Source organism: Salmo salar, chromosome ssa07 (genome assembly GCF_905237065.1).
Source record: "Salmo salar chromosome ssa07, Ssal_v3.1, whole genome shotgun sequence".
NCBI lineage: Eukaryota > Metazoa > Chordata > Actinopteri > Salmoniformes > Salmonidae > Salmo > Salmo salar.
This window is the reverse complement of record NC_059448.1, coordinates 40,659,404-40,686,076: the sequence shown is the minus strand read 5'-3', so window position 1 is coordinate 40,686,076 and position 26,673 is coordinate 40,659,404. Positions and strand designations below refer to the sequence as shown.

Genomic DNA, 26,673 nt, shown 5'->3' with positions numbered 1-26,673 from the left:
ATTGAGAGGAGCCTGTTAACTAGTGTGTGTCTACTGTATTTTGCACGGCTCCCAGGCACGCACATACAGCCTGAGCCTTGCAACTCATAGTATCTGTAGCCTATTCCTTGTTTATCAACGCACACGTGATGACACATCTGCTTTGAAAAGCACTGCAAACCAAACGGCATCCTATTTGAACGAGTCAACTCTGAAACGCAATGTAATGCACAAATAAATCAGGTTTCAAAGTCATAAGCGCACAGCACGGCAGATTTATTCCAGCTCGGTCGGCGGCGCGCATTTAACAGAGCAGGCGAGTGGGAGCGCGCGCATTTAACAGAGCGCGCCAGTGAGTGAGCGGTCACTGAAGTGGGCTGCTCTCACCCAGTCCGCATCTGGAAAGACTGCTTTTATTTCACCAGTTTTACTGGCTTCTCCACCGCAGGCGTCCTCTCGTAAGTAAACACTATCTGGAGATGATTTAGTCATGTTCTGTAGTCACGCTTAGGTATCATTTGTTTATTATATAGGCTATTGAAATAATGGCATTGCTATTTACGCTTGTGGTTCTGTGATGCCTTGTTGGTATGACAGGCTATATTTCACTGTAGCCCACTCGTTTTCATACATTATGCATATTTTATGAGGTACACACGGGATGCGCTGCTCAAAATAGTACTGATGCTCAGATTCTTCCATATAGGGAACTTTACCATTTGTTGTGATATACTGTGCTCTATTCGTTGCTGCCTTGTGTAACCCTGCCTATAGGACAGTAGGCTTAAGGCAGCTTACAATGAGGCTTACAAGGCAGGGTTAAATTGTGAAACTGTAAATGAAGTCTGTAAATGAGTTATTGTTTTGATTTTGTTGTATTTAGTGTCATGCATTCAGCTCTATTTGCTTACTGTATCCTATAGCTGATGTTACTCAGCCTCTCCTGTTCTCCTCTCTATCTATCGTTCAATCAACCTGCCCATACCCCTGGGGATAATAGAATGGAAGCTTGTCTCTCTCTTTCTGTCCTTCAAATTGTTGTTACTCCTTCTCATTCTAGACCCATGTTTTCCCTCTCTTTCCTGTGGTGTACAGTATGAAGTCGTTATAGGTGTCAGGCTGTTCTCTGCGTCCCGTTGTGAATCAGATTAAAGTTGTATTAACAAGCTGTGGTTCAGTGATGCCAAAGGGACCATGTTTTCCCTCAGCCAGCTCCATGCATCTCATTGGTCAGCTCTCTGAGTCCATGTTGATTAGTCTCCCTACTTCTTAGACTCCTCTGTCAGGGTTTCTTTTCTCTGTTAATTTAGGGAGTTTCTGTTTCTACCATTTGGAATTAGGCTAGACTCTATTAAGCAGCTATCAGTCTCACTATGCCAGTGTCCTTTTGGTGATACACGTAATTACTTTGAGTTCAGACGTTTTCTGTGTGTGTGGGCTTATCATTTTCATTAAAGGGAGGTAGACTTTTAGGGGGCTTTCATACCAAATTGGTTTCACCCTTAGGTCCGTTAGTGTGTCCACAACAGTCCAAACTATCTGCACTCGGGAGCACACTAAACAACACAGCGTGGTTCACTCAAAAAGGGTGGTATCGGTCCGATTCCATTTTTACCATGGCGCGGTTCGCTGCAGGTGAGAACACAGACCGAACCAAACACAGGAAAATAATCAGAGGCATGCAGTTTTTTGGACTGGGAGCATTTGGTGAAATGCACACAGTACCATTACTTGATATCGCAAACATTCTGTGAGTAGCAGTGCATTTAAGAGCGCATCCTGTGTAGATTAGGCTGGGGCTATACTGGGGATATAGGCTAAATGTAGTCTATTCACATCGCAGTTAGAGTGTCTATTGCACTATTGTTTCCTCCCGCATGTTGTTGGAACACCAAAGCCAATGTTATATGATGATTGGGACCCAAGTTATGCTTCTTGTTAATCATAAATGGTTTTAACATGAGCATTTTTCTCCAATAAACAAATGACTTGCATGAACACATGGTTTTGTTTAGGCATTTTAGTTTGTTTTACATTTGTCAATGTGAAACCAACTGGACCAAATGAAAAGAAATATAATGGAACTACAGTATAGCTCAGAACTAAATGCCCTTAGAGTTGTCTTTCTGGCTATTCGTTTTCTGATAAAAACAGAGACTGGGAGTAATGGATGTGTTCACCTGATTTAATTCCCTATAGATCAACTTTACCAATTTAAGAAGTCTGAGAAATTAGAGCCCTCTAAGACTCAGAGCATCTCCATCACAAGGACAAGAGGAGCCAGCTGGCAGGCACCCTATTACCTGTAAGTGCACGACTTTTGCCACAAACATATAGGGCTCTGTTCTGATCAAAAGTAGTGCACTATATTGGGGACCAAGGTGCCATTAGAGACACTGAAAGTGGTTGACAAGACCATGGATGGATGGACTGACTGACAGAGGGCAACATGTGGCACTCTAATTCTACTGTCTCCATGGTGACCCTGACTGAAGCCCCTCGCCCCCTCTGGCCCAATCCAGACCTCATATTTCTTCCATCTGTTTTTTTATATCTGTTATTTTCCCCTGCCTTCTTTTGAACTGTCCTTTTATCTAGACAAGGAAATCCAATAAGGTTGTTCTGAACCATTCACAGCCTGGCATTCCATTCCCCCTGCCGTAGATCTACATAACATCAGCCATCTGCCAGGGTTACTATTGGCAACACACTCAGGAGAGGAGCTCTTAGGATGAAATACCTCAGCAGTTTGACTTGTTTGGGTCAGTTTGAGCAGTGCTGTTTTCCTGACTGCATTATTTAATATGTAACTGTGGGTTATTTTCTGCTCTGAGGTGAATCTGAGTCCATATGCTGTTGCAGTACCTACAGTAGCTAGTCTATGGGTTGAGTGTAATCATAATTATAATCTATTCGTATGGATGAGTTATAGCAGACTGTTATTTGCAGATTAGAAAAGGCTAAGGAGATTGCCATGTATGTTATTTTAAACGCCACCTTGTTGATATGTCATATCTAATCTGGGAACCCAGAACCAAATGCTGCATGCCGGTGCACTGGCCAGAATTTGTTTAGAGTCTGTCATACTGTCACAGGAGACTAGGGATGTAACGAATGTAAAAAATATTCAACCAATTTTTTTTTTATAGTTTAAACGAAAAAATGACAATGGGTATGAACGCTAGGGGGCAATGCAGTTCAATCTACCGGAGTCCTGCCTACGTACCAGACTCAGTGATGACAATTTAGCAATTCTGTTGCTAGATTTAGCAACTTTTCAGACTACCCTGGCAACTTTTTTTTCAAACAGCACCTAGCAACAAATGTAGCTACTTTTAAAAATGTATTTGGAACTTTTAGCAACTTTTGAAAAGTGACTGAAATGCTAAAATGCACACATTTTCCCTCTAAATGACACAAAAACGATTTTCTCTGTCACACACTCAGTCACAACACACGTTCCTGGCTGCAAAAGTGCATTGTGAGTGATGTCAGCAGCAGGAAAGTAGCAATTTGAACAAATTGCAAATCATTGTTGGCTGACAGCAGCAGCAGTAGTATGTGTTCAACGAGACAAACCCAATGAATATAGTTGGTCACAAATGTTTGATCTTGAACAGAACTTCAATCAACATGTCTCAATCAAAAATAGTACAGCCAGAAGTACACAGAAGAGTGGGAGTCTGTACCTGAATTTAATGATTGTCGGGCATACTGTGCGTACTGCAAAAATGTACTACATCAAAAAACATTGTGCTACAGCAAAGCATATAAATAAATCAAAACCGTACAACCCAACAACGCAGTCTACATTACCACAGTTGGTTAAAAAAGTGGGTAACTTCAAAAGCGCAGAAGCTACTATGGCAATGGCTAGCATGCGACCATTTAGGTATGGCTTGCAAAGCTGCCCTTTCAGATTCTGTGGCAGCAACAAACTTCCAAATGCACTGCACCAAGTGCACAGAAATTATTAGGAGAGTACTGGCTCCTTATTTTCTCAAAAGGGTAACATCAGATTTGGGGGATGATAAGTTCAGTCTCCTTTTGGATGAGTCCACTGATGTCAGTGTCTCAAAATACCTGGGTGTGGTGATTCGGTATTTCAGTGCTAAAAAAAGAACCGTTGTGTACACATTTCTTGGGCTGGTTGAATTGGAGGGGGGCGATGCCAGATCAATAGCAAAGGCGGTAGTTGAGTTTCTTGAGAAGTGTAACCTTAAAGAGAATCTTCAGGGTATTGGCACTGATAATGCGTCCGTGATGACTGGGGTGCACAGCGGGGTGCACAAGATTTTAAAGGAAGAATGTGCATTGCCCAATTTGGTACTCATCCGCTGTGTGTGCCAGTCTTTACAATTGGCAGTCTGTGCAGCATCCAAAGAAACCATCCCTAGGAGTGTTGAGTACTTAATCAGGGAAACCTACAACTGGTTTTCGATTTCCCCAAAACGGCGCGAGGCGTACAAAGCAGTGTATGCCACCATTAATTGTGGCCAGAAACCCAATCGATTGAGCCTGCGGTAACTCGTATATTGAGCCAGTGGGAAGAACTGAAACTCCACTTTGAGTTGATCAAGGCCAGTGAGCATTGCTACATGACGGATGTGCTCCACGCCATGTACATGGACAAGACCAACTATGTCTACCTGACATTCTTGAAATCAAATCTGTCCAACGTATAAGTTGCAGTGAAGTCATTTGAGGGAGAGCAAACAGATCCTGTCAAGCTTTTGGACAATCTGGTACACCTCTTAACATCAATTTGCAGCAGAGTAGTCAACCCTATGGCAAAAATTGATGTCCTGAAGGATGCTATTGATGGACATCTCAGTCCATCACCATACCATCGGTACCTTTTCGAGAGCACGGTGTACCAACTCAGTCTTGCGCCAGAGGACGATAAGGTCATTCGGAGACAGTGCATCAACTACATTGTTGCTTTAAGCAAGGAGCTGCAAGCAAGGCTCATAGACAACCTAGAAGCTTTGCGAAACATGGCCTTGTTCAGTGTTAAGGAAACGCTAAAGCACAATAAAGGCACCACTGAAATTATTAAAGTAGCTGAGCTACTGGGATACCAGCCCCAAACAATTGATACAATTGTTTCCCAATGGAGAAACATCCATCTGTTTATGTAGGACAAGTGAAAATACAGTCGAGTTTTGGAGTGAAGTCAATAACTACACGGACTCTTCCGGGTCAAATCCATTTGAAGAACTGTGCAAAGCTGCACTCACTGCCCTCTCCTTGCCACACTCAAATGCGGAGGTTGAACGGCTGTTCAGCCAAATGAGTGTGGTCAAGTCAAAGTTAAGAAATAGAATGTCGCTGCGCACACTCAACTCCATACTCCTGATGCGGTATGGACTGAAGCTGGCTGGTGACACCTGTTACCAGCATAAACTACCAAGTGAAATTCTGCAGCAGTTTGGCACCACAGCAGCATACAGCTTTAAGGCCACTCCATCCTCTACAGCTGGTTCCAGCTCTGTGACAATGCAGTTGGACAGTGAAGATGAAGAGGATTTCCTTGCCAATCAATGATTCATCATATTTACGGTACGTATGCAAGGAGTGGACTTTCTGGAACTGGCGGAGACACACAGCTGATGGTGGCAGTGTGTACTGCAGTGTGTGCGAGAACAGTGGCAATATCTGGATGAAACCATTGAGCAGCTAGCCAGCCAAGCAGCACAACAACCTGGAGAGAGATGCCTAGCGCATACATCATTATTTGAGTTAAGTTGCTTGTTCAGTAAGATAGCATATATACCTTGTTATTAGTCTGCACCTATAATTGTTGATCAGTTAGGTAGCATGTTCACTAACTACCGATACACTGCTTAAAACTATAATTGTTCAGAATGTGTAGGTTTACTAGTTAAAAAGAAAATAAATAAAATGTAATTTTTCAATAATGTGTAATTGTTCAATAATTCAACGTGTTGTGTTTAAAAATAAAAATGTGATCATATAATATATGATAATAAACAAACAAATCTAAGCTAACAAATGTCAAATCATATTTTTTGCCGAGATGGCCAGTCAATTTGAGTAACGATATTGTGTATTCTACGTAATGACGTCATCACGCAATGACATCACGACGTCTTTTAGTAACAAATCGACCTGCCTCTAGCAACTTCCCCTGAAAATGATTTGGCAACACTGATCAGACTGCGCTCACCTTACTGCTGTCCTCTACCCACTCAACAACGATGGTATTAATGCTGTTCTAGGTTCTCTTTTGTGTGACTCTCCTCCATGTTCTCAGTTATCAGTACCTGGGACTACATGTCCCCCTTTTCATCAATGCAAGGGCTCGTTTCAGTGATGTATAACAGCGTGTTCAAAAACATCTAACAATCTGTTAAGACCAATAATGGTGTTTGACAATGCGCGCTTTGTACTTGAAGAGCAATCATTGTACAATTTCTCCACCGGGGCCGTCACGTTTTTTTTCGACATGGCATCATGTTATCTGGTTCTAGATATGTCATTAGGGTATTAAAGCCGACATCCTCTACCATTGACCGACAACGGCTGCATATAAACTGCAATCATTTCTGTAATCTGTGCTGTGATTTTCTGACTCTGATTTTCTGATTTTCTGTCCCTTATCGCACTGCTGCCAGCAACGGGTTGGGTCTCACTGTGCCTCCCTTTCAGCACCTGTACTGCCACTGTAGCTCAATTCCACCTCGCAAAAGTTTGCATTTCATCACCTTCTCATTTAACTTCTCAAAGTATTGCCATACAGGGCTTCGCTGCTGTCACTTGGCTTTCTCACTCTTCTATTCCAACTGTTAACGACGATGATGTGAGGAGCGCTTTATATCAGTGGCAAATAATTGAAAGATTCATATCTCTACCTATTTAAAGCATTGTTGTGTTAGGTATTTGTTGTTGTGCCTTTATGATGATTAACGGGACCTATTAGTGGTCGTTTTGGGATAACTGCACTGTAGGTTGTTTTTTTCCCCCCCTAAAAAAATCTAACGTTAATGATCTCAAATTCGTTGAATTTAAAAATATATATATATTTAACCTTTATATAACTAGGCAAGTCAGTTAAGAACAAATTCTTAGTTAAAATGACGGCCTAACCCCGGCCAAACCCGGACGACGCTGGACCAATTGTGTGCCGCCCTATGGGACTCCCAATCACAGCAGTATGCAATTCAGCCTGGATTCGAACCAGGGACTGTAGTGTCGCCTCTTTCACTGAGATGCAGTGCCTTAGACCGCTGCGCCACTCGGGAGCCCACTGTTTAAACGTCATAACCCTACAGAAGACTATGGCTACATCTCAAATGGCACCCTATTCCCTACATAGTGCACTACTTTTGACCAAGGTCCATAGAGCTCTGGTCAAAACTAGTGCACTATATAGGGAGTAAGTGCCATTTGGGATGCAACCTATATCAAATCAGCTGGTATGTATTCTGTATGTAAACATTGTCCCTGGACTTGTCACAAGACGTATCAGCCCAAGCTCTCACTCTTAACCTGATTCTGAATTGTATGTGCAGGAATTACTTTTTGATTGAGCAACAAAGGAGATTTGTTCTCGTTCCCCTTCTCAAGAAAGAAGTTTTAGCATGTCGGCGATGTGGAGGGCAGCTAGTGGGAATCAGCTTTGTATTAGCTATCTGCCTTAGCTTACTTAGCTCACTCTAGATCTTGTTGTTATAGAGTAGGTGGTCCCTGCTACTGTTCGTAATAGCCTAGCTGTTTAGTGCACTTCATGTTCAGTTCAAATGATACAAGGTGTTTTGTCCCTTGATAAGCTTTTCAGTTAATAGTGGTAGAGTATGCCATTCTCGAGTAACGGCACTAGGATTTCATTCTTACATCAATGTGTAGTTGTAATTTAATTGAAATGCTTGCTTGTTGGAGTTTTTAGTTACTGGCTCTTCTAACAGAAGGCTTCTCTGTGTTGGAGAGACTGTCAACAAACCTCATCACAGCGTAGTGGGCTGGCTCATCAGCGGATACTTTTGTATATATAGTGTATGTGGACACCCCTTCAAATTTGTTGATTTGGCTATTTTAGCCACACCTGTTGCTAAAGTGTAGAGCTGCTGCTTTCAAGGAGCGTATAAGAAATTTGCATACCACCCCAACAGATCCACAGATGATGCAATCTCTATTGCACTCCACACTGCCCTTTCACACCTGGACAAAAGGAACACCTATGTGAGAATGCTGTTCATTGGCTACAGCTCAGTGTTCAACACCATAGTGCCCTCAGAGCTCATCACTAAGCTAAGGACCCTGGGACTAAACACCTCCCTCTGCAACTGGATCCTGAACTTACGGACGGGCTGCCCCCAGGTGGTAAGGGTAGGTAACAACACATCCGCCATGCTGATCCTCAACACGGGGGCCCCTCGGGTGCGTGCCCAGTCCCCTCCTGTACTCCCTGTTCACTCATGACTGCACGGCCAGGCACGACTCCAACACCATCATTACATTTGCCGATAACACACCAGTGGTAGGCCTGATCACCGACAACGCCGAGACAGCCTATGGGGAGGAGGTCAGAGACCTGTCCGTGTGGTGCCAGGACAACAACCTCTCCCTCCACGTGATGAATGTGGACTACATGAAAAGGAGGACCAAGCATGCCCCCATTCTCATTGACAGGGCTGTAGTGGAGCAGGTTGAGAGCTTCAAGTTCCTTGGTGTCAACATCACCAACAAACTAACATGGTTCAAGCACACCAAGACATTCGTGACGAGGGCACGACAAAACCTATTCCCCCTCAGGAGACTGAAAAGATTTGGCATGGGTCCTCAGATCCTCAAAAGGTTCTACAGCTGCACCATAGAGAGCATCCTGACTGGTTGCATCACAACCTGGTATGGCAACTGCTCGGCCTCCGACCGCGGGCCACTGCATAGGGTGGTGAGTGCGGCCCAGTACATCACTTGGGCCAAGCTTCCTTCCATCCAGGACCTCTATACCAGGCGGTGTCAGAGCCCTAGAAATTGTCAAAGAATCCAGCCACCCTAGTCATGGACTGTTCTCTCTGCTACCGCACGGCAGGCGGTACCGGAGTGCCAAGTCTAGGTCTGAAAGGTTTCTTGACAGCTTCTACCCTCAAGCCATAAGACTCCTGAACATCTAATCAAAGGGTTACCCAGACCCCTCTTTTACGCTGCTGCTGCTGCTTTCTGTCTATGCATGGTCACTTTGACTCTGCCTACATGTTCATATTGCCTCGACTAACTGGTATTCCTGCACATATTACCTCAATTGTCTCTGTACCGGTACGCCCTGTATATAGCCTCGCTATTGTTATTTTACTGCTGCCGTTTAATTATTTGTTACTTTTATTTTGCCTTTTTTTTTACTTTACACTTATTTTTCTTAACTTCTCAAAGCGTTGTTGGTTAAGGGCTTGTAAGTATGCATTTCACTGTAAGGTCTACACCTGTTGTATTCGGCGCATGTGACAAATAAGATTTGATTTGAGTTCCACAGTCGGCTTTGGACTCTGGAGCAGTGGAAATGCGTTCTCTGGAGTGCTGAATCGCACTTCACCATCTGGCAGTCTGACAGATGAATCTGGGTTTGGTGGATGCAAGGAGAATGCTACATGCCTGAATGCATAGTGCCAACTGTAAAGTTTGTTGGAGGAGGAATAATGGTCTGGGCTGTTTTTCATGGTTCTGGGCAGGCTAGGCCCCTTAGTTCCAGTGAAGGGAAATCTTAACGCTACAGCATACAATGACATTCTAGACAATTCTCTGCTCCCAATTTTGTGGCAACAGTTTGGGAAATGCCCTTTCCTGTTTCAGCATGACAATGCCCCCGTGCACAAAGCGAGGTCCATACAGAAATGGTTTGTTGAGATCGGTGTGGAAGAACTTGACTGGCCTGCACAGTGCGCTGACCTCAACCCCATTGAACACCATTCAGATTAATTGGAACTCCAACTGCGAGCCAGGCCTAATCGCCCAACGTCAGTGCCCGACCTCATTAATGCTCTTGTGGCATGCAATTTCCTGCAGCAATGTTCCAACATCTAGTGGAAAGGGGGGACCAACTCCATATTAATGCCCATGATTTTGGATTGAGATGTTCAACGAGCAGGTGTCCACATACTTTTGGTCATGTAGTGAATCTTACTGCCATGGAAGACGTCACATTAACACGAGGAACAGAAGAGAGGATGGCTTTCTGTAGGAGGACTGTTTATTTATAGATCTGCTAACAAGGACGAAAGCAAGGAAAATTAAGATTGCGTCCGCTTGATGGCAATTAGAAGTGCTTCTTGTTATTGTTTAGAATACTGCCAACCAAAGCCAATCTCTACAGTGATGTAGGTGGATTAGTTAGAGGTTGTTTTGTTGTGTGTGTTTGCTGCAGCCTGGGTTGTGTGCAGTGGAGGCAGTATCTGACGTTTTTAAAGAGCTTTTCTCCTCCGTAGGAAAGGTGTACAATACATGTCATGGGTGAGTCAGAGTGCTATTCTGAATGCTGAGAGAGAGAGCAGGATGCAGAGAGAGCGAGAGAATGCTTTATAGAGAGAGAGAGAAGCATCGGGCGAGAGGGATAGAGAGAGAGTGCAAGGGAAATGAGGAAGGTCTGTCTCTGTGGCCTTTCTGAAAGGTTACCCAGTGGTGCCAGAGAGAGCAGTGTGAATGGCAGGGGGCTGTACGGGGAGCGGATTAGCAATTGTTGACTGACCCTCAGCCTTTATAATAGCAGAATACTGAGACAAGGGTCTGAATATGGACACATTGTTCTCTCCATGCCGGGCCTGTACAGAACCGAACACCGAGACGTATTCACACTTTTCAACAAGGTCACATCAGAAGACCTGTCATTCATCCACTGTGGCTGAAGACATTTAGAAGGGCCCTGGCCTGCGTTACAGCCATTTGACCAAGGCAACGTTTCGCTTGGCATTTAGAGCAGAGGGAATCATACAGACGGGAACAAACATGGTCTGACATTTTAAATATGGTTTGTAATGTTTCTGACATCTTATGGATTAGCTGTCATCATAAGATTGATGGGGCTCCTCCTGCTCCTGGCACCTTGTTGTGTCAGGGTTATGTAGGCCCTATGACAGTGTTGTGTATGCCTTATGTACTGTATGATAAAGGGTTCAGCTAAAGTGTCCTCACACAGGGGCTTGTTAGAGGGGTTGGGTTGAATGTGGAACACACATTTCAGTTGAAGGCATTCAGTTGTACAACTGACTAGGTACACCCCTTCCCCCTTTCCCTTTACCAACAACCCACTGGGGCGCTCATCAGAGAGCAGCACGAGTAAACAGACTCCCGCTGGCAACATGCCCTCTTCTCATCCTCCCTTCCTCCTCCACTCTCCCCCTCATCCTCCCTTCCTCTCATCTTCCACTCACCACCTACTCCCTTTTTTCTGTTTTTGGGTGATTACTTCTCCCACGCTCTTTCTCTGTTTAGTCTGTGTCTCTCCCTCTCTCGGTTTCTATCTCTCTGGTCTGAATATCTTTCTCTTTGTCTCTCTCTCTCTGTTTTCTCTCCCAATCTCCCTCCATCATCGCTGGTGGCCGGCTTTTGAAAAATTCTTTACAGCCAATTAGGGTGATTTGTAGTGTTGTGCTGCGTGTTAGCGGGCGGCAGGGAGGGATGGAGAGGTTGGACGAAGTGCCTGTTGATTTTCATCAGCATTTTCCAATAAACACATTATTTCTCTCGATCCCTCAGAGTCCCTCCTACCAAGCACAATTAGCCTAACACAGAGAAGACTAATCAAAGGCCGTACTGAGACCTGGGTTGACTTCAGCGTGACGGCAAACAACATTCCCATACATCATTTTACTGTGAAAGAAACATTCTGAAACGGGGAGTACCTGTACTTGTATAATAAGAACATAGATTTTCCATTCCAAAACGCGTTTCTACGGTATGCCCTACTGAACACAGGCTGTTTTAGTTTGAAACCATAAGTTATTGGTAGGGCCAGGAGTTTTTCCAGATTCCTGTTGGACAGCCAGTTGACAGGTGGTGTAATCCTCTCCGTATGTTCCTTATTGCCTACCTACCTCGACGGTCAAATAGGGGATACTTATGTGTTCTGTTTCACTGTGGTTCGAGTGTGAGATAAAAATGTTTTTTTTTGTTGTTGTTGCATATCTCAATTCCCCCTGAGACACCCTTGGACAGTGGGGATATTTCACCTAGTCGGTTCGGGGATTCGAACCAGCGACCTTTTCGGTTACTGGCCCAACGCTCTTAACTGCTAGGCTACCTGCCGCCCTTACATACCTACCTAGAGCTGCAACAGACCATAGTCACCGGAGCAGAAACGATGACATTTCAGAAGAAAGCAGCGACGTACTGCTTTGGCATAAAACACTGCTCTCCGATTTATTTCCCTGTCTGTTTACAATTCAGCTCCTGTCCTTGTACTCAACATTGATTACATGTTAAAGAGAATAGATCATCCTCTTTCTGGGGAGTAACAGAAAAGCTATTCAATAGAATTCACTACTTCATACCCTTTTATTGTTTCACCTTGCAATCGTCAGAAAATGAGTAAAACATACAGCCACTGTTGATAATCAGTTATGTGAAGAGGACACAAAGGGACTCTTAAGACTTATGTAATGGCTGTAATTCAAGGTGACCGTCATCTCTGCCTCAGCCAGTAGAAAATACTGGTACTGTAGTACCAGTCAAAAGTTTGGTCACACCTACTCATTCAATGGTTTTCTTTATTTTGACTATTTTCTACATTATAGAATAATAGTGATGACATCAAAACTATGAAATGGCACATATGGAATCATGTAGTAACCACAAAAGTTAAACAAATCAAAATATATTTGAGATTCTTCAAAGTAGCCACCCTTTGCATTGATGACAGCTTTGCACACTCTTGGCATTCTCTCAACCAGCTTCACCTGGAATGCTTTTCCAACAGTCTTGAAGGAGTTCCCACATGCTGAGCTCTTGTTGGCTGCTTTTCCTTCTCTCTGCGGTCCAACTCATCCCAAACCATCTCAATTGTGTTGAGGTCAGGTGATTGTGGAGGCCAGGTCATCTGATGCAGCACTCCTTCTTGGTCAAATAGCCCTTATAGAGCCTGGAGGTGTGTTGGGTCATTGTCCTGTTGAAAAACAAATGATAGTCCCACTAAGCCCAAACCAGATCGGGGCGGCAGGTAGCCTAGTAGTTAGGGTGTTGGGTTAGTAACCAAAAGGTTACTAGATCGAATCCCCGAGCTGACAAGGTAAACATCTGTCGTTCTGCCCCTGAACAAGGCAGTTAACCCACTGTTCCTAGGCCGTCATTGTAAATAAGAATTTGTTCTTAACTGACTTGCCTAGTAAAATAACACAAAAAAAGCCCAAACCAGATGGAATGACGTATCGCTGCAGAATGCTGTGGTAGCCATGCTGGTTAAGTGTGCCTTGAATTCTAAATAAATCACTGACAGTGTTAGTTGGAACCAAACATGCGGAGATCATCCGTTCACCTACTCTGTGTCTCAAAGACACAGCGGTTGGAACCAAAAATCTGACCAAGGGACAGATTTCCACCAGTCTAATGTCCATTGCTCATGTTTCTTGGCCCAAGCAAGTCTCTTCTTCTTATTGGTGTCTTTTAGTAGTGGTTTCTTTGCAGCAATTTGACCATGAAGGTGTGATTCACACAGTCACCTCTGAACAGTTGATGTTGAGGTATGTCTGTTACTTGAACTGTCTGGAGCATTTATTTGGGCTGCAATTTCTGAGGCTGGTAACTCTAATGAACGTATCCTCTGCAGCAGAGGTAACTCTGGGTCTTCCTTTCCTGTGGCGGTCCTCATGAGAGCCAGTTTCATCATAGCGCTTGATGGTTTTTGCGACTGCACTTGAAGAAACTTTCAAAGTTCTTGAAATGTTCTGGATTGACTGACCTTCAAGTCTTAAAGTAATGATGGCCTGTCGTTTCTCTTTGCTTATTTGAGCTGTTCTTGCTATAATATGGAATTGGTCCTTTACCAAATAGGGCTATCTTCTGTATACCACCCCTATGATTGGCTCAAACGCATTAAGAAGGAAAGAAATTCCACAAATTAACTTTTAACAAGGCACACCTGTTAATTGAAATGCATTCCAGGTGACTACCTCATGAAGCTGGTTAAGAGAATGCCAATAGTGTGCAAAGATGTCATCAAGGCAAAGGGTGGCTACTTTGAAGAATCTCAAATATAAAATATATTTGGATTTGTTTAACACTTTTTGGTTACTACATGATTCCATATGTGTTATTTCATAGTGTTGATGTCTTCACTATTATTCTACAATGTAGCAAATATTAAAAATACAGAAGAACGAGTAGGCTTGTCAAAACTTTTGACTGGTACTGTATGTTCAAGTTTTGGCTCAGAGGCTGTGAAGTCTGTTGCTGCTTTGACAAGCCCCAGGTTGTAATTTCATGATATGTTATTACTTTTAGCGTGACTGTGTCTGACAGTGAGTGTATATAAGTTGTCCTCAGAGGCTAGAAAGACATTATTACCTTATGTGTTTAACCAGTGGAAATGAATGTTGCTCTCTGATACTGGAGATCAGTGGAGGATGCAATGGAGGATGCAGTCACTCGAATCTCTGACTGATGATCATTGTCAGCCCCCTACTTTCATGTTGAACCAAAGAGAAAGAGAAAATACATCTTCCCTCTTTCATTGAGTTTTGTTTATCGTTTCCCACATTGCCATCTTGATTTCTTGTTACTCGCAGTGGGAAAAAAGGGCCAAGTGGAACCTCTTCTGAGACCCCCCGGTGGTGTCTCCACAGCCTTGATGTGTACACACACACTCACTTACACACACACGCATGCACTTGGGTAATCTCCAGGAAGTGATGAATAAAAGCAGATCCTGTCATGTAGTGGCTTTGAGTGATTGTGCTTTGTGATTCTATGTGACAGATGGGAGACATGGAGCGCAGTTAATAATAGACAGTACAGGCAACATGTCTCTCTGGCTCAGCTGTGACTGTGTCCTGGATGTCAGGACTGGAACATCTCCAGCAGGGCCACTGTCCAGAGACCAAGCCCAACACTGCTGCCTCACTGGGTAGATTAGCCCAGCAGACCCCCTGGCATGGCCTTAGTAGGATACAGATCCATAGAGAGAGAGGAGCATTTCCATCTGTGACTCCTGCAGGCCTGACTATTCTCTTGCTCCAGTGTTGAGTTAACTGAAGTGTGTTGTATTGCACAAGAGCTACAGCAGGCCCTACAGCAGTGGAGAATGCCAGTTTGTGTATATGTGTGTTGCAATGGTATTTTCGCAAGTGACAGATCAAACCAGGTGTTTCAGCCGCAAGCCTAGCTAACCACAGCCCAGCTGAGACAGTGTGTGTGTGCGCGTGTGTGCGAGCCTGCACTGCTACCTCCCAGAGAGAATCAATTGATAAACATACAGTACACTCTCTCTTTCAGATACCCGTCCATGTCCAGATAAGCCTACAGGGCTGTTATGCGTTGACGGGGGTTGTGCTGTGTGTACAATGACCCTCTCAGTTAATCCATCAGACAACCTTATTTTCTATCTGTACAGTCTGTCCTCCTACCCTCAGTGTGTGCGTGCATGCATGCATCTGTGTGTGTGTGCTCATCTTTGCGTGCGAGCAGAAAAGAGAGCTCTGTTCTCTCTAGTCTTTATCAGCATTAAGCATTCCCCTGCCTCCCCCCTCCACTCTGCGTGAAACGCTGCTTGTGTCTTAGAGGGCCGGCTACAGGGGTCTCTCTCTCTCTCTCTGTCTGTGTCTCTCTGTCTCACTGGCTGTGGTGCTGTAATTGTATTTATAGATAAGTCACCACTTGCTGTGAAACAGCCTGTTAGCTGTGCTCTTGTGATCTAGGGCATATGACTGGAGCAGTTAGGGGCTTCTAGGGAGGGGTAGATAATTTGTATTCTGCAGCAGTGTTGAAGATCCACGGCTGGGCTGGATAGCTGTTTGTCACGCGAGAGAAGAGAGGATAGTGTCAGTGGAAGAACTATGTTAGATGGTGCTGTATAGAAGAGTGTTTGACCCAGGTCAGAAAACAGATGGGCTGCCATGCTGAAGTTTAGCACCACCCAACACTCAAGGTGTGTAGGCATTGTGTCTGCTGTTCGTTGTTATTCAACAGGACATTGTGGAGAGGGACACTAACCCTCATCTTAATGCTCTTCAATTGGCTGGTTGACAATGGGTCATATGGTTACTATTGGCTGGTTGACAATGGGTCATATAGTTACTATTGGCTGGTTGACAATGGGTCATATGGTTAGTATTGACAGGTTGACAATGGGTCATATGGTTACTATTGGCTGGTTGACAATGAGTCATATGGTTAGTATTGACAGGTTGACAATGAGTCATATGGTTAGTATTGACAGGTTAACAATGGGTCATATGGTTAGTATTGACAGGTTGACAATGGGTCATATGGTTAGTATTGACTGGTTGACAATGAGTCATATGGTTAGTATTGACTGGTTGACAATGAGTCATATGGTTAGTATTGACTGGTTGACAATGAGTCATATGGTTAGTATTGACTGGTTGACAATGAGTCATATGGTTAGTATTGGCTGGTTGACAATGGGTCATATGGTTACTATTGGCTGGTTGACAATGGGTCATATAGTTACTATTGGCTGGTTGACAATGGGTCATATAGTTACTATTGGCTGGTTGACAATGGGTCATATGGTTAGTATTGGCTGGTTGACAATGGGTCATATGGTTAGTATTGACTGGTTGACAATGGGTCATATGGTTACTATTGGCTGGTTGACAATGAGTCATATGGTTAGTATTGACAGGTTGACAATGGGTCATATGGTTAGTATTGACAGGTTGACAATGAGTCATATGGTTAGTATTGACTGGTTGACAATGAGTCATATGGTTAGTATTGACTGGTTGACAATGAGTCATATGGTTAGTATTGACTGGTTGACAATGAGTCATATGGTTAGTATTGACTGGTTGACAATGAGTCATATGGTTAGTATTGACGGGTTGACAATGAGTCATATGGTTAGTATTGGCTGGTTGACAATGAGTCATATGGTTAGTATTGGCTGGTTGACAATGAGTCATATGGTTAGTATTGGCTGGTTGACAATGAGTCATATGGTTAGTATTGGCTGGTTGACAATGAGTCATATGGTTAGTATTGACTGGTTGACAATGAGTCATATGGTTAGTATTGACTGGTTGACAATGAGTCATATGGTTAGTATTGGCTGGTTGACAATGAGTCATATGGTTAGTATTGGCTGGTTGACAATGAGTCATATGGTTAGTATTGGCTGGTTGACAATGAGTTATATGGTTACTATTGGCTGGTTGACAATGAGTCATATGGTTACTATTGGCTGGTTGACAATGAGTCATATGGTTAGTATTGGCTGGTTGACAATGAGTCATATGGTTAGTATTGGCTGGTTGACAATGAGTCATATGGTTAGTATTGGCTGGTTGACAATGAGTCATATGGTTAGTATTGACTGGTTGACAATGAGTCATATGGTTAGTATTGGCTGGTTGACAATGAGTCATGGTTACTATTGGCTGGTTGACAATGAGTCATATGGTTACTATTGGCTGGTTGACAATGAGTCATATGGTTAGTATTGACAGGTTGACAATGGGTCATATGGTTAGTATTGACTGGTTGACAATGGGTCATATGGTTAGTATTGACTGGTTGACAATGAGTCATATGGTTACTATTGGCTGGTTGACAATGAGTCATATGGTTACTATTGGCTGGTTGACAATGAGTCATATGGTTACTATTGGCTGGTTGACAATGAGTCATATGGTTAGTATTGACTGGTTGACAATGAGTCATATGGTTAGTATTGGCTGGTTGACAATGGGTCATATGGTTAGGATTGGCTGGTTGACAATGAGTCATATGGTTAGTATTGGCTGGTTGACAATGAGTCATATGGTTAGTATTGGCTGGTTGACAATGAGTCATATGGTTAGTATTGACTGGTTGACAATGAGTCATATGGTTAGTATTGGCTGGTTGACAATGAGTCATATGGTTAGTATTGGCTGGTTGACAATGGGTCATATGGTTAGGATTGGCTGGTTGACAATGAGTCATATGGTTAGTATTGGCTGGTTGACAATGAGTCATATGGTTAGTATTGGCTGGTTGACAATGAGTCATATGGTTATGGGTCATATGCTTGATGATGGGTCGTATGGTTAGTGTTGTGTGGAGGAAGATGTTTAACAATGCTGTTATTAATTAAGTCTACTCAATGTATGATTTTGGTGGTCTAATGTGCCCTCTCTCTCTCTTCCCCCCTCTCTTTATAATTTATCTCCCTGTCTCCCCCCTCTCTTTATCCCTTTCTCTCCCTGTCCCCCCCTTTCTCTCTTCCCCCTCTCTTTATCCTTTCCCCCTCTCTTTATCCTTTCTCTCCCTGTCCCCCTCTCTCCCACCACCTCTCTTTCTCTCTCTCTTCAGTCACAATGAGCGGAAGGTGACCTGTAAGCATCCAGTCTCTGGTCTTCCTTCACAAGACAACTGCATCTTTGTCGTCAACGAACAGTAAGTCTCGTCTCTCCCACACCCTGACCAGTGGAATGACTGGAACATACATACCGGTGGAATGACTGGAACATACATACCGGTGGAATGACTGGAACATACATACCGGTGGAATGACTGGAACATACATACCAGTGGAATGACATGCACACACATTAACCTATAATGCCGGGTTGGTCTCACCCCTGCATCCTGTGTCCGTTCTTTATGGCACAAGATGTATGTCACAGTGTGAGTTGAAATACAGGGAAGTTTTCAACGAATCACATTCATATGAAACTTATAAAACACACAACGTTGTCCTCCAGTAATGCTTCAGGGCCCACGTTACTGTCAGATCACGCCACAGTATATTACATGTTAAATGATGTACTAAATTGGTTATGTGGTGTTTACGTAAATTAGATGTATTCAGTAGTTGAGCATGTATTCACAATGGCATATATTCACAGTTTGAGCTTTTATGCCTTTGTAAATTGACTGAGACGCTGTGAGAAGAGTGGCTTTTATGGAATATAGAGTGCATTGTACTCCTGGAGGTGTTGAAGAGTCTTGTGACGTCTGATCCAGAGTGCCAGACCTCCGCTTCACACAAAGCACCCTGCGGAAGATGGAGAAACTATGCCTCCGTCTCCCTTCTAAAGAGATGTTATGAAATCACAGGGCAGTGTGAGTTTGGTTTGGGTTTAACTGCTTGTCGTTCAGCGAGACCAGAGACTTTTGAAATGGAAGGCAGCGGTTGCTACTTCACCATTCACCTTCCCTGTCTTTGGCTCAACTTAATCTGAAGGAAAACGTGAGTGTGTTTGGTTCAACTGTGCCGTAGCTACAGCTGCAGAACTCTTGGAGAGGATTTGGGAATCGAAGGCAGCGTTGCTACTTCGCCAATCTTTCCTGCCGAGCTCTGATAAGGGCTCTCAGACAAAACACGTTCCAAAACACCCACGGTAGAGAGAGGATGGAGGGAGGAGAAGCCAGGGAAGAGGAGTGTTGGAGTAGAGAGGTGTGTGTGTGTGTGTGTGTGTGTGTGTGTGTGTGTGTGTGTGTGTGTGTACACACATATCTGAGTTCAGGCTCAAAGGCCTGTCAGAGCTGTCCAGACATTCTCAACCTGAACAGACAGTGTTACCCAACGCACACTGCTCTCTCTTCTCCCCCTGCAAGCTGTCCTCCAGCAAAGTCAATACCGGTTGCCTTTTGTAGCTTGCTGTGTGTGTGCGGGCTTGTACATGCGCGTGTGGAGAAGCCAGAGTTGTTTACTTCCAAACAGACAGAGAATGGCGTCTCTCAGGAATGAACAGGAATGAACTGACCTGCAGACAACTACGTCTTAGGTAGCTGCTAGGCAGCTAACCAGAGTCTGCACGATATACAATTTGGTCGTGCTAAAACAAGATGTTGTTCATATATTTTTTCATATTGTCTAAATATTGTTTTTCTAAGACCACCAACCACCACCGTAGTTATAGTGGAGAATGGAGTGTGACGGAGAAAGTGACACGCGCACATGCACACACAGACAGACGTACACACACGCACACACACACAGAGAGACACACGCACACACACACAGAGAGACACACACACACACCGAGACACACACACACACACACACACACACACACACACAGAGAGAGACACACACGCACAGAGACGCGCGCGCACACAGAGAGACACACACACACACACACACACACACACACACAGAGGGAGAGAGAGACACACACACACACAGAGGGAGAGAGACACACACACACACAGAGGGAGAGAGACACACACACACACACAGAGGGAGAGAGACCACACACACACACAGAGGGAGAGAGACACACACACACACACACACACACACACACACACACACACACACACACACACACACACACACACAGGGAGAGAGACACACACACACACACAGAGGGAGAGAGACACACACATACACACACACACACACACAGAGGGAGAGAGACACACACACACAGAGAGAGAGATGGAGAAATTCCTTAAGCTTGGCAGCCATTTCCTCACTTTACCTAAAAAACAAGGAAATTAGGGAATTATATGGTCCATCTCAGATGCAGTCATGACCACGTTTGAATCCTATTTTTCTGGATGGAACATTTGGTTGTTGTGGAGATTTGTAGTCTGTTCCTTCCTTCCTGGCTGTGCCGTTGAGTGACAACCCCCCTCCACTCTGCTCTGCACCCCGTCCCAATTATCCCCTCCATCACATTCTCCTCCTCAGACCTGTATTCAAATACCATTTGAAATCTTTCGAATGTTTTAGCGTTTGCTTTAGCCTAACTGGAGTGCCAAGTGGAAATGGTTTGATCTTTTGTGAGCATTCCATTGGTTCCAATTCGGCAGGCAAGCTCAATCAAGCCCATCTAAAGTATTTGAAATTATTTCAAATACTATTTGAACCCAGGTCTGCTCTTTCTATTAGCACCGCACTGAGGTTGTCTGAGGAGAATATGCAAATATTCTCCTCAGTGTGTTAACTGTTAATTGGGAGTGAGGCTAGAAAGTCAAATATAACAGATTGAGGTGTGTTGGTGACAGACAAAAAGGTTTGTGTGATCGGAGGGTCACCTCCGATCACGAAAACAAAAATGGAAAGAGGCTCTTACATCAGTCATATCAAGGAAATTCAACTCGTATAAAATGTTTCATCTCAAACACCAACTCGACACCACCACCTTCATTAGGGTTCTTGGGCTGACCAAGCCTTGACTGCTGGAATGTGTTGGTTTTTCATAATGAAGACGCACTTTCTATTCAACTCCTTGTAGGTTGTGAGAATGTCAGGGCAGAATACTTGAAACAACAGAAAGCAAATGTGTTCGTTCTTCCCAGTGGAAAAACGCAGCTTCACATCCTGATTATCCAGCGAGCGTCGGCCTATCCGTGAGCGGATAACAAAGCAATGTTAATTGGCTGGCCCTGTCACTCAGTCTCTGTCTGTCTGAAGACTGTATTATCAATCAATCAAACTTCATTTATATAGCACTTTTCTTACAGCAAATGTATTTCAAGGTGCTTAACTAATAAAATATTAAAAAGGTGAGAAAAGATAACACAACATTTCTATGAAAATATAAAATCATGATGGACTTGAATAAAATTCGGAGAAATTAAAATAGTAATAACAATAGTAAAATAACAGTGGATATGAGACTAATGCAGCAATAAATAAAATAACTAATATACTGTATACAGAAGGGGATAAAATAGAGTATAACATCCTCTGCTTTATGACCATCACTGCGTTTTGAAAGAAGTGTGTTCTCTGAACGTTCGTTGATCTGAACTGCTGTCCCTGAATCCTGGTCGACATTATCACCGTTCTCCCTGGTGATTGACACGTCAAAACTCCTTTTATAAAACTCTAGTATTAGAATCTTTATAAATCTCTGAAAAGGAAAGTTTTCGAAGCGAATATAGGGGATAAAAAGTCATCTACTTGAGATAAATGTCACCTCTCCCTCACACACCTCCACCTTCCCTATAGACCTAATAGCGGGTGTAATGTGGATTAATGGTGTTCTGAAGGAAGCACTCCTCCTTGATAACCAGCTGACACTTCTTCAACCCACACATCCTCTCTCTCCCTGTATACCTCTCTCTCCAACTCTTTCCACATGTCGCCCACATTCCCCCTCTGCCTCTCCGACTCACCCATGTACCCTCACCTTTCTTCTCTCCCTCTTTCATTCTCCTCCTCATGCGTAGTCTCTCCCTTTGTCCCTCCCACACACACGCTCCCTCTCTCTCCAACTTCCTTCTCTCTCTTTCTCCCGCTCTCTCTCTTTCTCAATAGGATCAGTGCTCCTGGTCCTGCCAGACCCTGTAATGAGTTGGTTACAGTGTGAAAAACCTCTGCTTAAATCGCTTTAGACCTCAGGCACAAACCACTGAGCTCCGCTTTATAGTGCAGAAATGTCACTTTGTGTGTGTGCCTAATATCCAGACAAAAGAAAGTATACAAAAGTTACCTTCTTGGCTCATTAGTTTATACCCTTTCACCATTTTTCATATTTATTGTAATATTTTCAAGTTTCCTATATTATATATCCTATATTATTTTTAAGACAGTCTTTAAAGCGGCAATATGTCACTTTTTGGGCGACCTGTCCAAATTCACATAGAAATGTGAGTTATCGAGCTATCGTTCTACTTGAAAGAACGTTTTTAAGATTTTGTTTGATGTGCACTATTTCTGTGCTTCCCATTCTTAAGTTTTGTTTTCGTCTTTTACTTTCAGTTTTGTACACCAGCTTCAAACCGCTGAAACGATAATATTTTTGGGTACGGAAAATATATTTCACGGTGGTTTAGATGATACAATGATTCTCTACACTTTACTAGCTTATTAGGTTTAGCAACCAGGAAATGGTGGAATGATTTCTGCATATACACTTTTAATGGCCTTGTGTTTCTTCACATAACTTATTCAGCACATTAGATTTCAAATGTCCTCCACCTCTGCAATGACCCTGGGCCTAAAGGAGAGGCCTTGCTCTCATCATCCATCACAGCAACATTTACAGTGTCATCAGAAACTGTTCACACCCCTTGGCTTTTCTACATTTTGTTGTGTTACAGCCTGAATTTAAAATGGATTGCATTTAGATTTGTTGTCACTGGCCTACACACACTAACCCATAATGTCAAAGTGAAATTATGTTTACAAATGAAAAGCTGAAATGTCTTGAGTCAGTAAGTATTCAACCTCTTGGTTATGGGAAGCCTAAATAAGTAAAGTAGTAAATATGTGCTTAGCAAGTCACATAAGTTGCATACACTATAATAGTGTGTAACATGATTTTGTATGACCACCTCATCCCTGTACCCCACACATACAATTATATGTAAGGTCCCTCAGTCGAGCAGATTCAACCACAAAGACCAGGGAGGTTTTCCAATGCCTCGCAAAGAAGGACACCTATTGGTAGATGAGTAAAAGTAGACTTTGAATATCCATTTGAGCCTGGGGAAGTTATTAATTATACTTGAATGGTGTATCAATACACCCATTCACTACAAAGATGCAGGCGTCCTTCCTAATTCAGTTGCCGGAGAGGAAGGAAACCGCTCAGTGATTTCACAATGAGGCCAATGGTAACTTTAAAACGGTAACAGATTTTAATGGCTGTGATAGGAGAAAACTGATGATGGATCAACATTGTAGTTACTCTACAGTACTAACCTAATTGACAAAGTGAAAGAAGGAAGCCTGTATAGAATAATAATATTCCAAAACATGCATCTTGTTTGCAAAAAGGCACTAAAGTAATTCTGCAAAAAATGTGGCAAAGCAATACACTTTTTTTCCTGAATACAAACTGTTATGTTTGGGGCAAATACAACACTTTACTGAGTACCACTCTCCATATTTCCAAGCATAGTGAGGCTGCATCATGTTATGGATATGCTTGTTATCGTTAAGGACTGGGGAGTTTTTCAGAATAAAAAAGAAACGGAATTGAGCTAAGCACAGGCAAAATCATGAAGGAAAACCTAGTTCAGTCTGTTTTCCACCAGACACTGGGACATGAATTCACCTTTCAGCAAGACAATAACCTAAAACACAAGGACATATCTACACTGGAGTTGCTTACCAAGAACACAATGAATGTTCCTGAGTGGCCAAGTGAGTTTTTACTTAAGTCTACTTGAATATCTATGGCAAGCCCTGAAAATGGTTGTCTAGCAGTGATCATAAACTAATTTGACAGCGCATGAAGAATTTTGAAAAGAATAATGGACAAATGTGGCGCAAGCCAGTAGTGGAATGAGACTTAGACTTACCCAAAAAGATTCACAGCTGTAATCGCTGCCAAAGGTGCTTTTACAAAGTATTGACTCGGGGGGGGATACTTATGTAAATTAGCGATTTCTGTATTGCATTTTCAATAAATTATCATTAAGGATTGTGTGTAGATGGGTGAGATTTATTTTTCTGTTTAATTTAGGCTGTAATTGTGGAATAAGTCTAGGGGTATGAATACTTTCTGAAGGCACTGTTCTACATTCCTCTTCACTCTCCACTTTCTCGCTCTTCCCTCTTCTCTTCCCTCTTCTCTTCCCTCTTCTCTTCCCCTTCCCTCTTCTCTTCCCTCTTTCTTCTCTTGCTCCATTCCTGTCCATCATCCTCTCTTGCCTCCCTCTTATTTCTCCCCTATCTTCCCCCTCTGAAGTATATGAATTCATTCACAGAGAATGTTTAACCTTGCCACATTTTAGTGCTAGACCAAACTGCAGTTAGGTTTGAGGGGAGGAAGGGGCTGGACACCAATCAGCTAGTTTTACTCTGAAGGGAAACTGATATTGATATCATAACACATAAGCTGCATGCTAAAGGAAGATGGCAGCCTGGGTTGGTATTAAACTGATGATGGTGTTGCCATCAAAGCTGTTGATATGAAACCTGTCTTGCTTCAAGACGAGATGAGAAAGGACCACTGTATTTGGTGCTAGATGGGAGTCAGCTTTCTGATGTGCAATTCTCCAGAATACTAGATGTGATAACCTCATGAGCCACGTTCAGTATGTGTTAACTGTAAGTGGCTTTGGATAAAAGCATCTGCAAAATTACCATATTATGATGATATATTTGAATGCTGCCCGGCATCCAGCTGTGTGCAAGCAAGGGAAGAAGCCCTAAAGCAAGGGGCTATGCTGGGGGCAGCCTTCATATGGCACAGGGAGAGAGAGACTGGTGGTAGAGAGGGAAGTAGGCAAGGAGAAGGGACTGTCCTCCCAACAAACCCATCTCCTTAATTACAGTACAGAGCTGCCAGTAGCCTAGAGGGGGAATGTCAATTAGCGCTAGGTTAATGGGCTTATGTAACGTAAACAGGTAATGGTCTTCTGTAGCTCAGTTGGTAGAGCACGGTGCTTGCAACACCAGGATAGTGGGTTTGAGTCCTGGGAACACCCGTACATAAAACAATGTACGCATGACTGTAAGTTGCTTTGGATGAAAGTGTCAGCTAAATGGCATAAATTAATGCAATTGTAATGTTCTCTTCACAATGGATATTCAGTGAAAAGCATTTACAGAATGTAAATATAAACACATCCCTGAAGACTACAATTATAATTTCATTTAAGTTTGATGTGAATGTTTATTTGTTAAATGTCATGATTACATATAATTAGTTTATCATGTGTTTGGTATTTTCAGGTTAGATTGTTTGATATTATTCTTTAATTCAGTTAATTTTGTTTCCTTCCCTTTTTGTTTTCTAGCGTGACTTCTGCAAAGCTTGTCCACCCCGTTACAGATCCTGTTACGGTCAACCCTGTTACGGTCAACCCTGTTACGGTCAACCCTGTTACGGTCAACCCTGTTACGGTCAACCCTGTTACGGTCAATCCTGTTACAGTCAACCCTGTTACAGCCAACCTGCTAACAGACCCTATTACAGACCCTGTATCAAACAGGTAATATAGTATACTTAGCTATGGGCTGGATGGATGCTTTGCTCTACCTAGCCTCTTCATCTGTCTCTCTGGAAGTCCTGCCTCTATCTCTGTCTCATTAAGTCAGTCCTACCACTAACCGTATGCAGCGTCTGCCGTGTGTTGGATTGCCTGAAATCCTGCTATGCATTGCTAATGCTAAGACATGCACGATTTATTTGTGCCATCCGATTTGTCTTTAAGTATATTTAGTAGAAAAAAAATGAAGCTTAGCTTCCATCATGAAACTACTATAGCGTGTGTATGTGTGTGATCGCAACGGGTTAAAATACATTGTCTCCAAGCCTGAATCAAATTATATAATTGTTCCTCGCAATGGGGTCTACCATTTACCTCTGTCCGTTTTGATTCTCCAGACAGAAACTAGTATTAGAAAGGAACCGATGCTATTTGAGCCCAGGTCTTTCGGACAGTAACAAACTGCTCCAGTATCTCACAACACAACCACGTCACAACTACAATGCAGCTTTAAGAAATACTTCTTGTGCGTCACTTCGAAGGCATGTTCTGTAACCTTTATCTTCCTCTTCCTCTCTCATCCTCCCTGCTGACATACTAACACACACCGGGGCCATTGATTATGAGGAAGAGGCTGTGTGATCTGGGATGATCTAGGAGCCTGGCTGTGTGGGTCGACAGCCC

The 26,673-nt window shown here is 43.2% G+C and overlaps 1 protein-coding gene across 15 annotated transcripts in view; it reads left to right on the top strand.

Moving 5' to 3' along the window:
- The window catches only part of LOC106609184 (pleckstrin homology domain-containing family A member 5), a 147,134-nt gene that overhangs the window by 75,319 nt on the left and 45,142 nt on the right, over positions 1-26,673 (top strand). For 11 of the 15 annotated variants that reach the window (XR_001329658.2, XM_014207690.2, XM_014207689.2 and 8 more), the window contains exons 4-5: positions 18,460-18,543; positions 25,798-25,992. Coding sequence is in view for 12 of the 15 variants with exons in the window: in XM_014207690.2 (XP_014063165.1) it covers positions 18,460-18,543; positions 25,798-25,992 (279 nt within the window). In the remaining 3 variants the exon portion in view is untranslated. Of the gene's footprint in view, positions 1-314; positions 438-18,459; positions 18,544-25,797; positions 25,993-26,673 lie in introns of those variants that run through there. The other 4 variants (XM_014207694.2, XM_014207686.2, XM_014207692.2 and 1 more) reach the window with 3 other exon arrangements.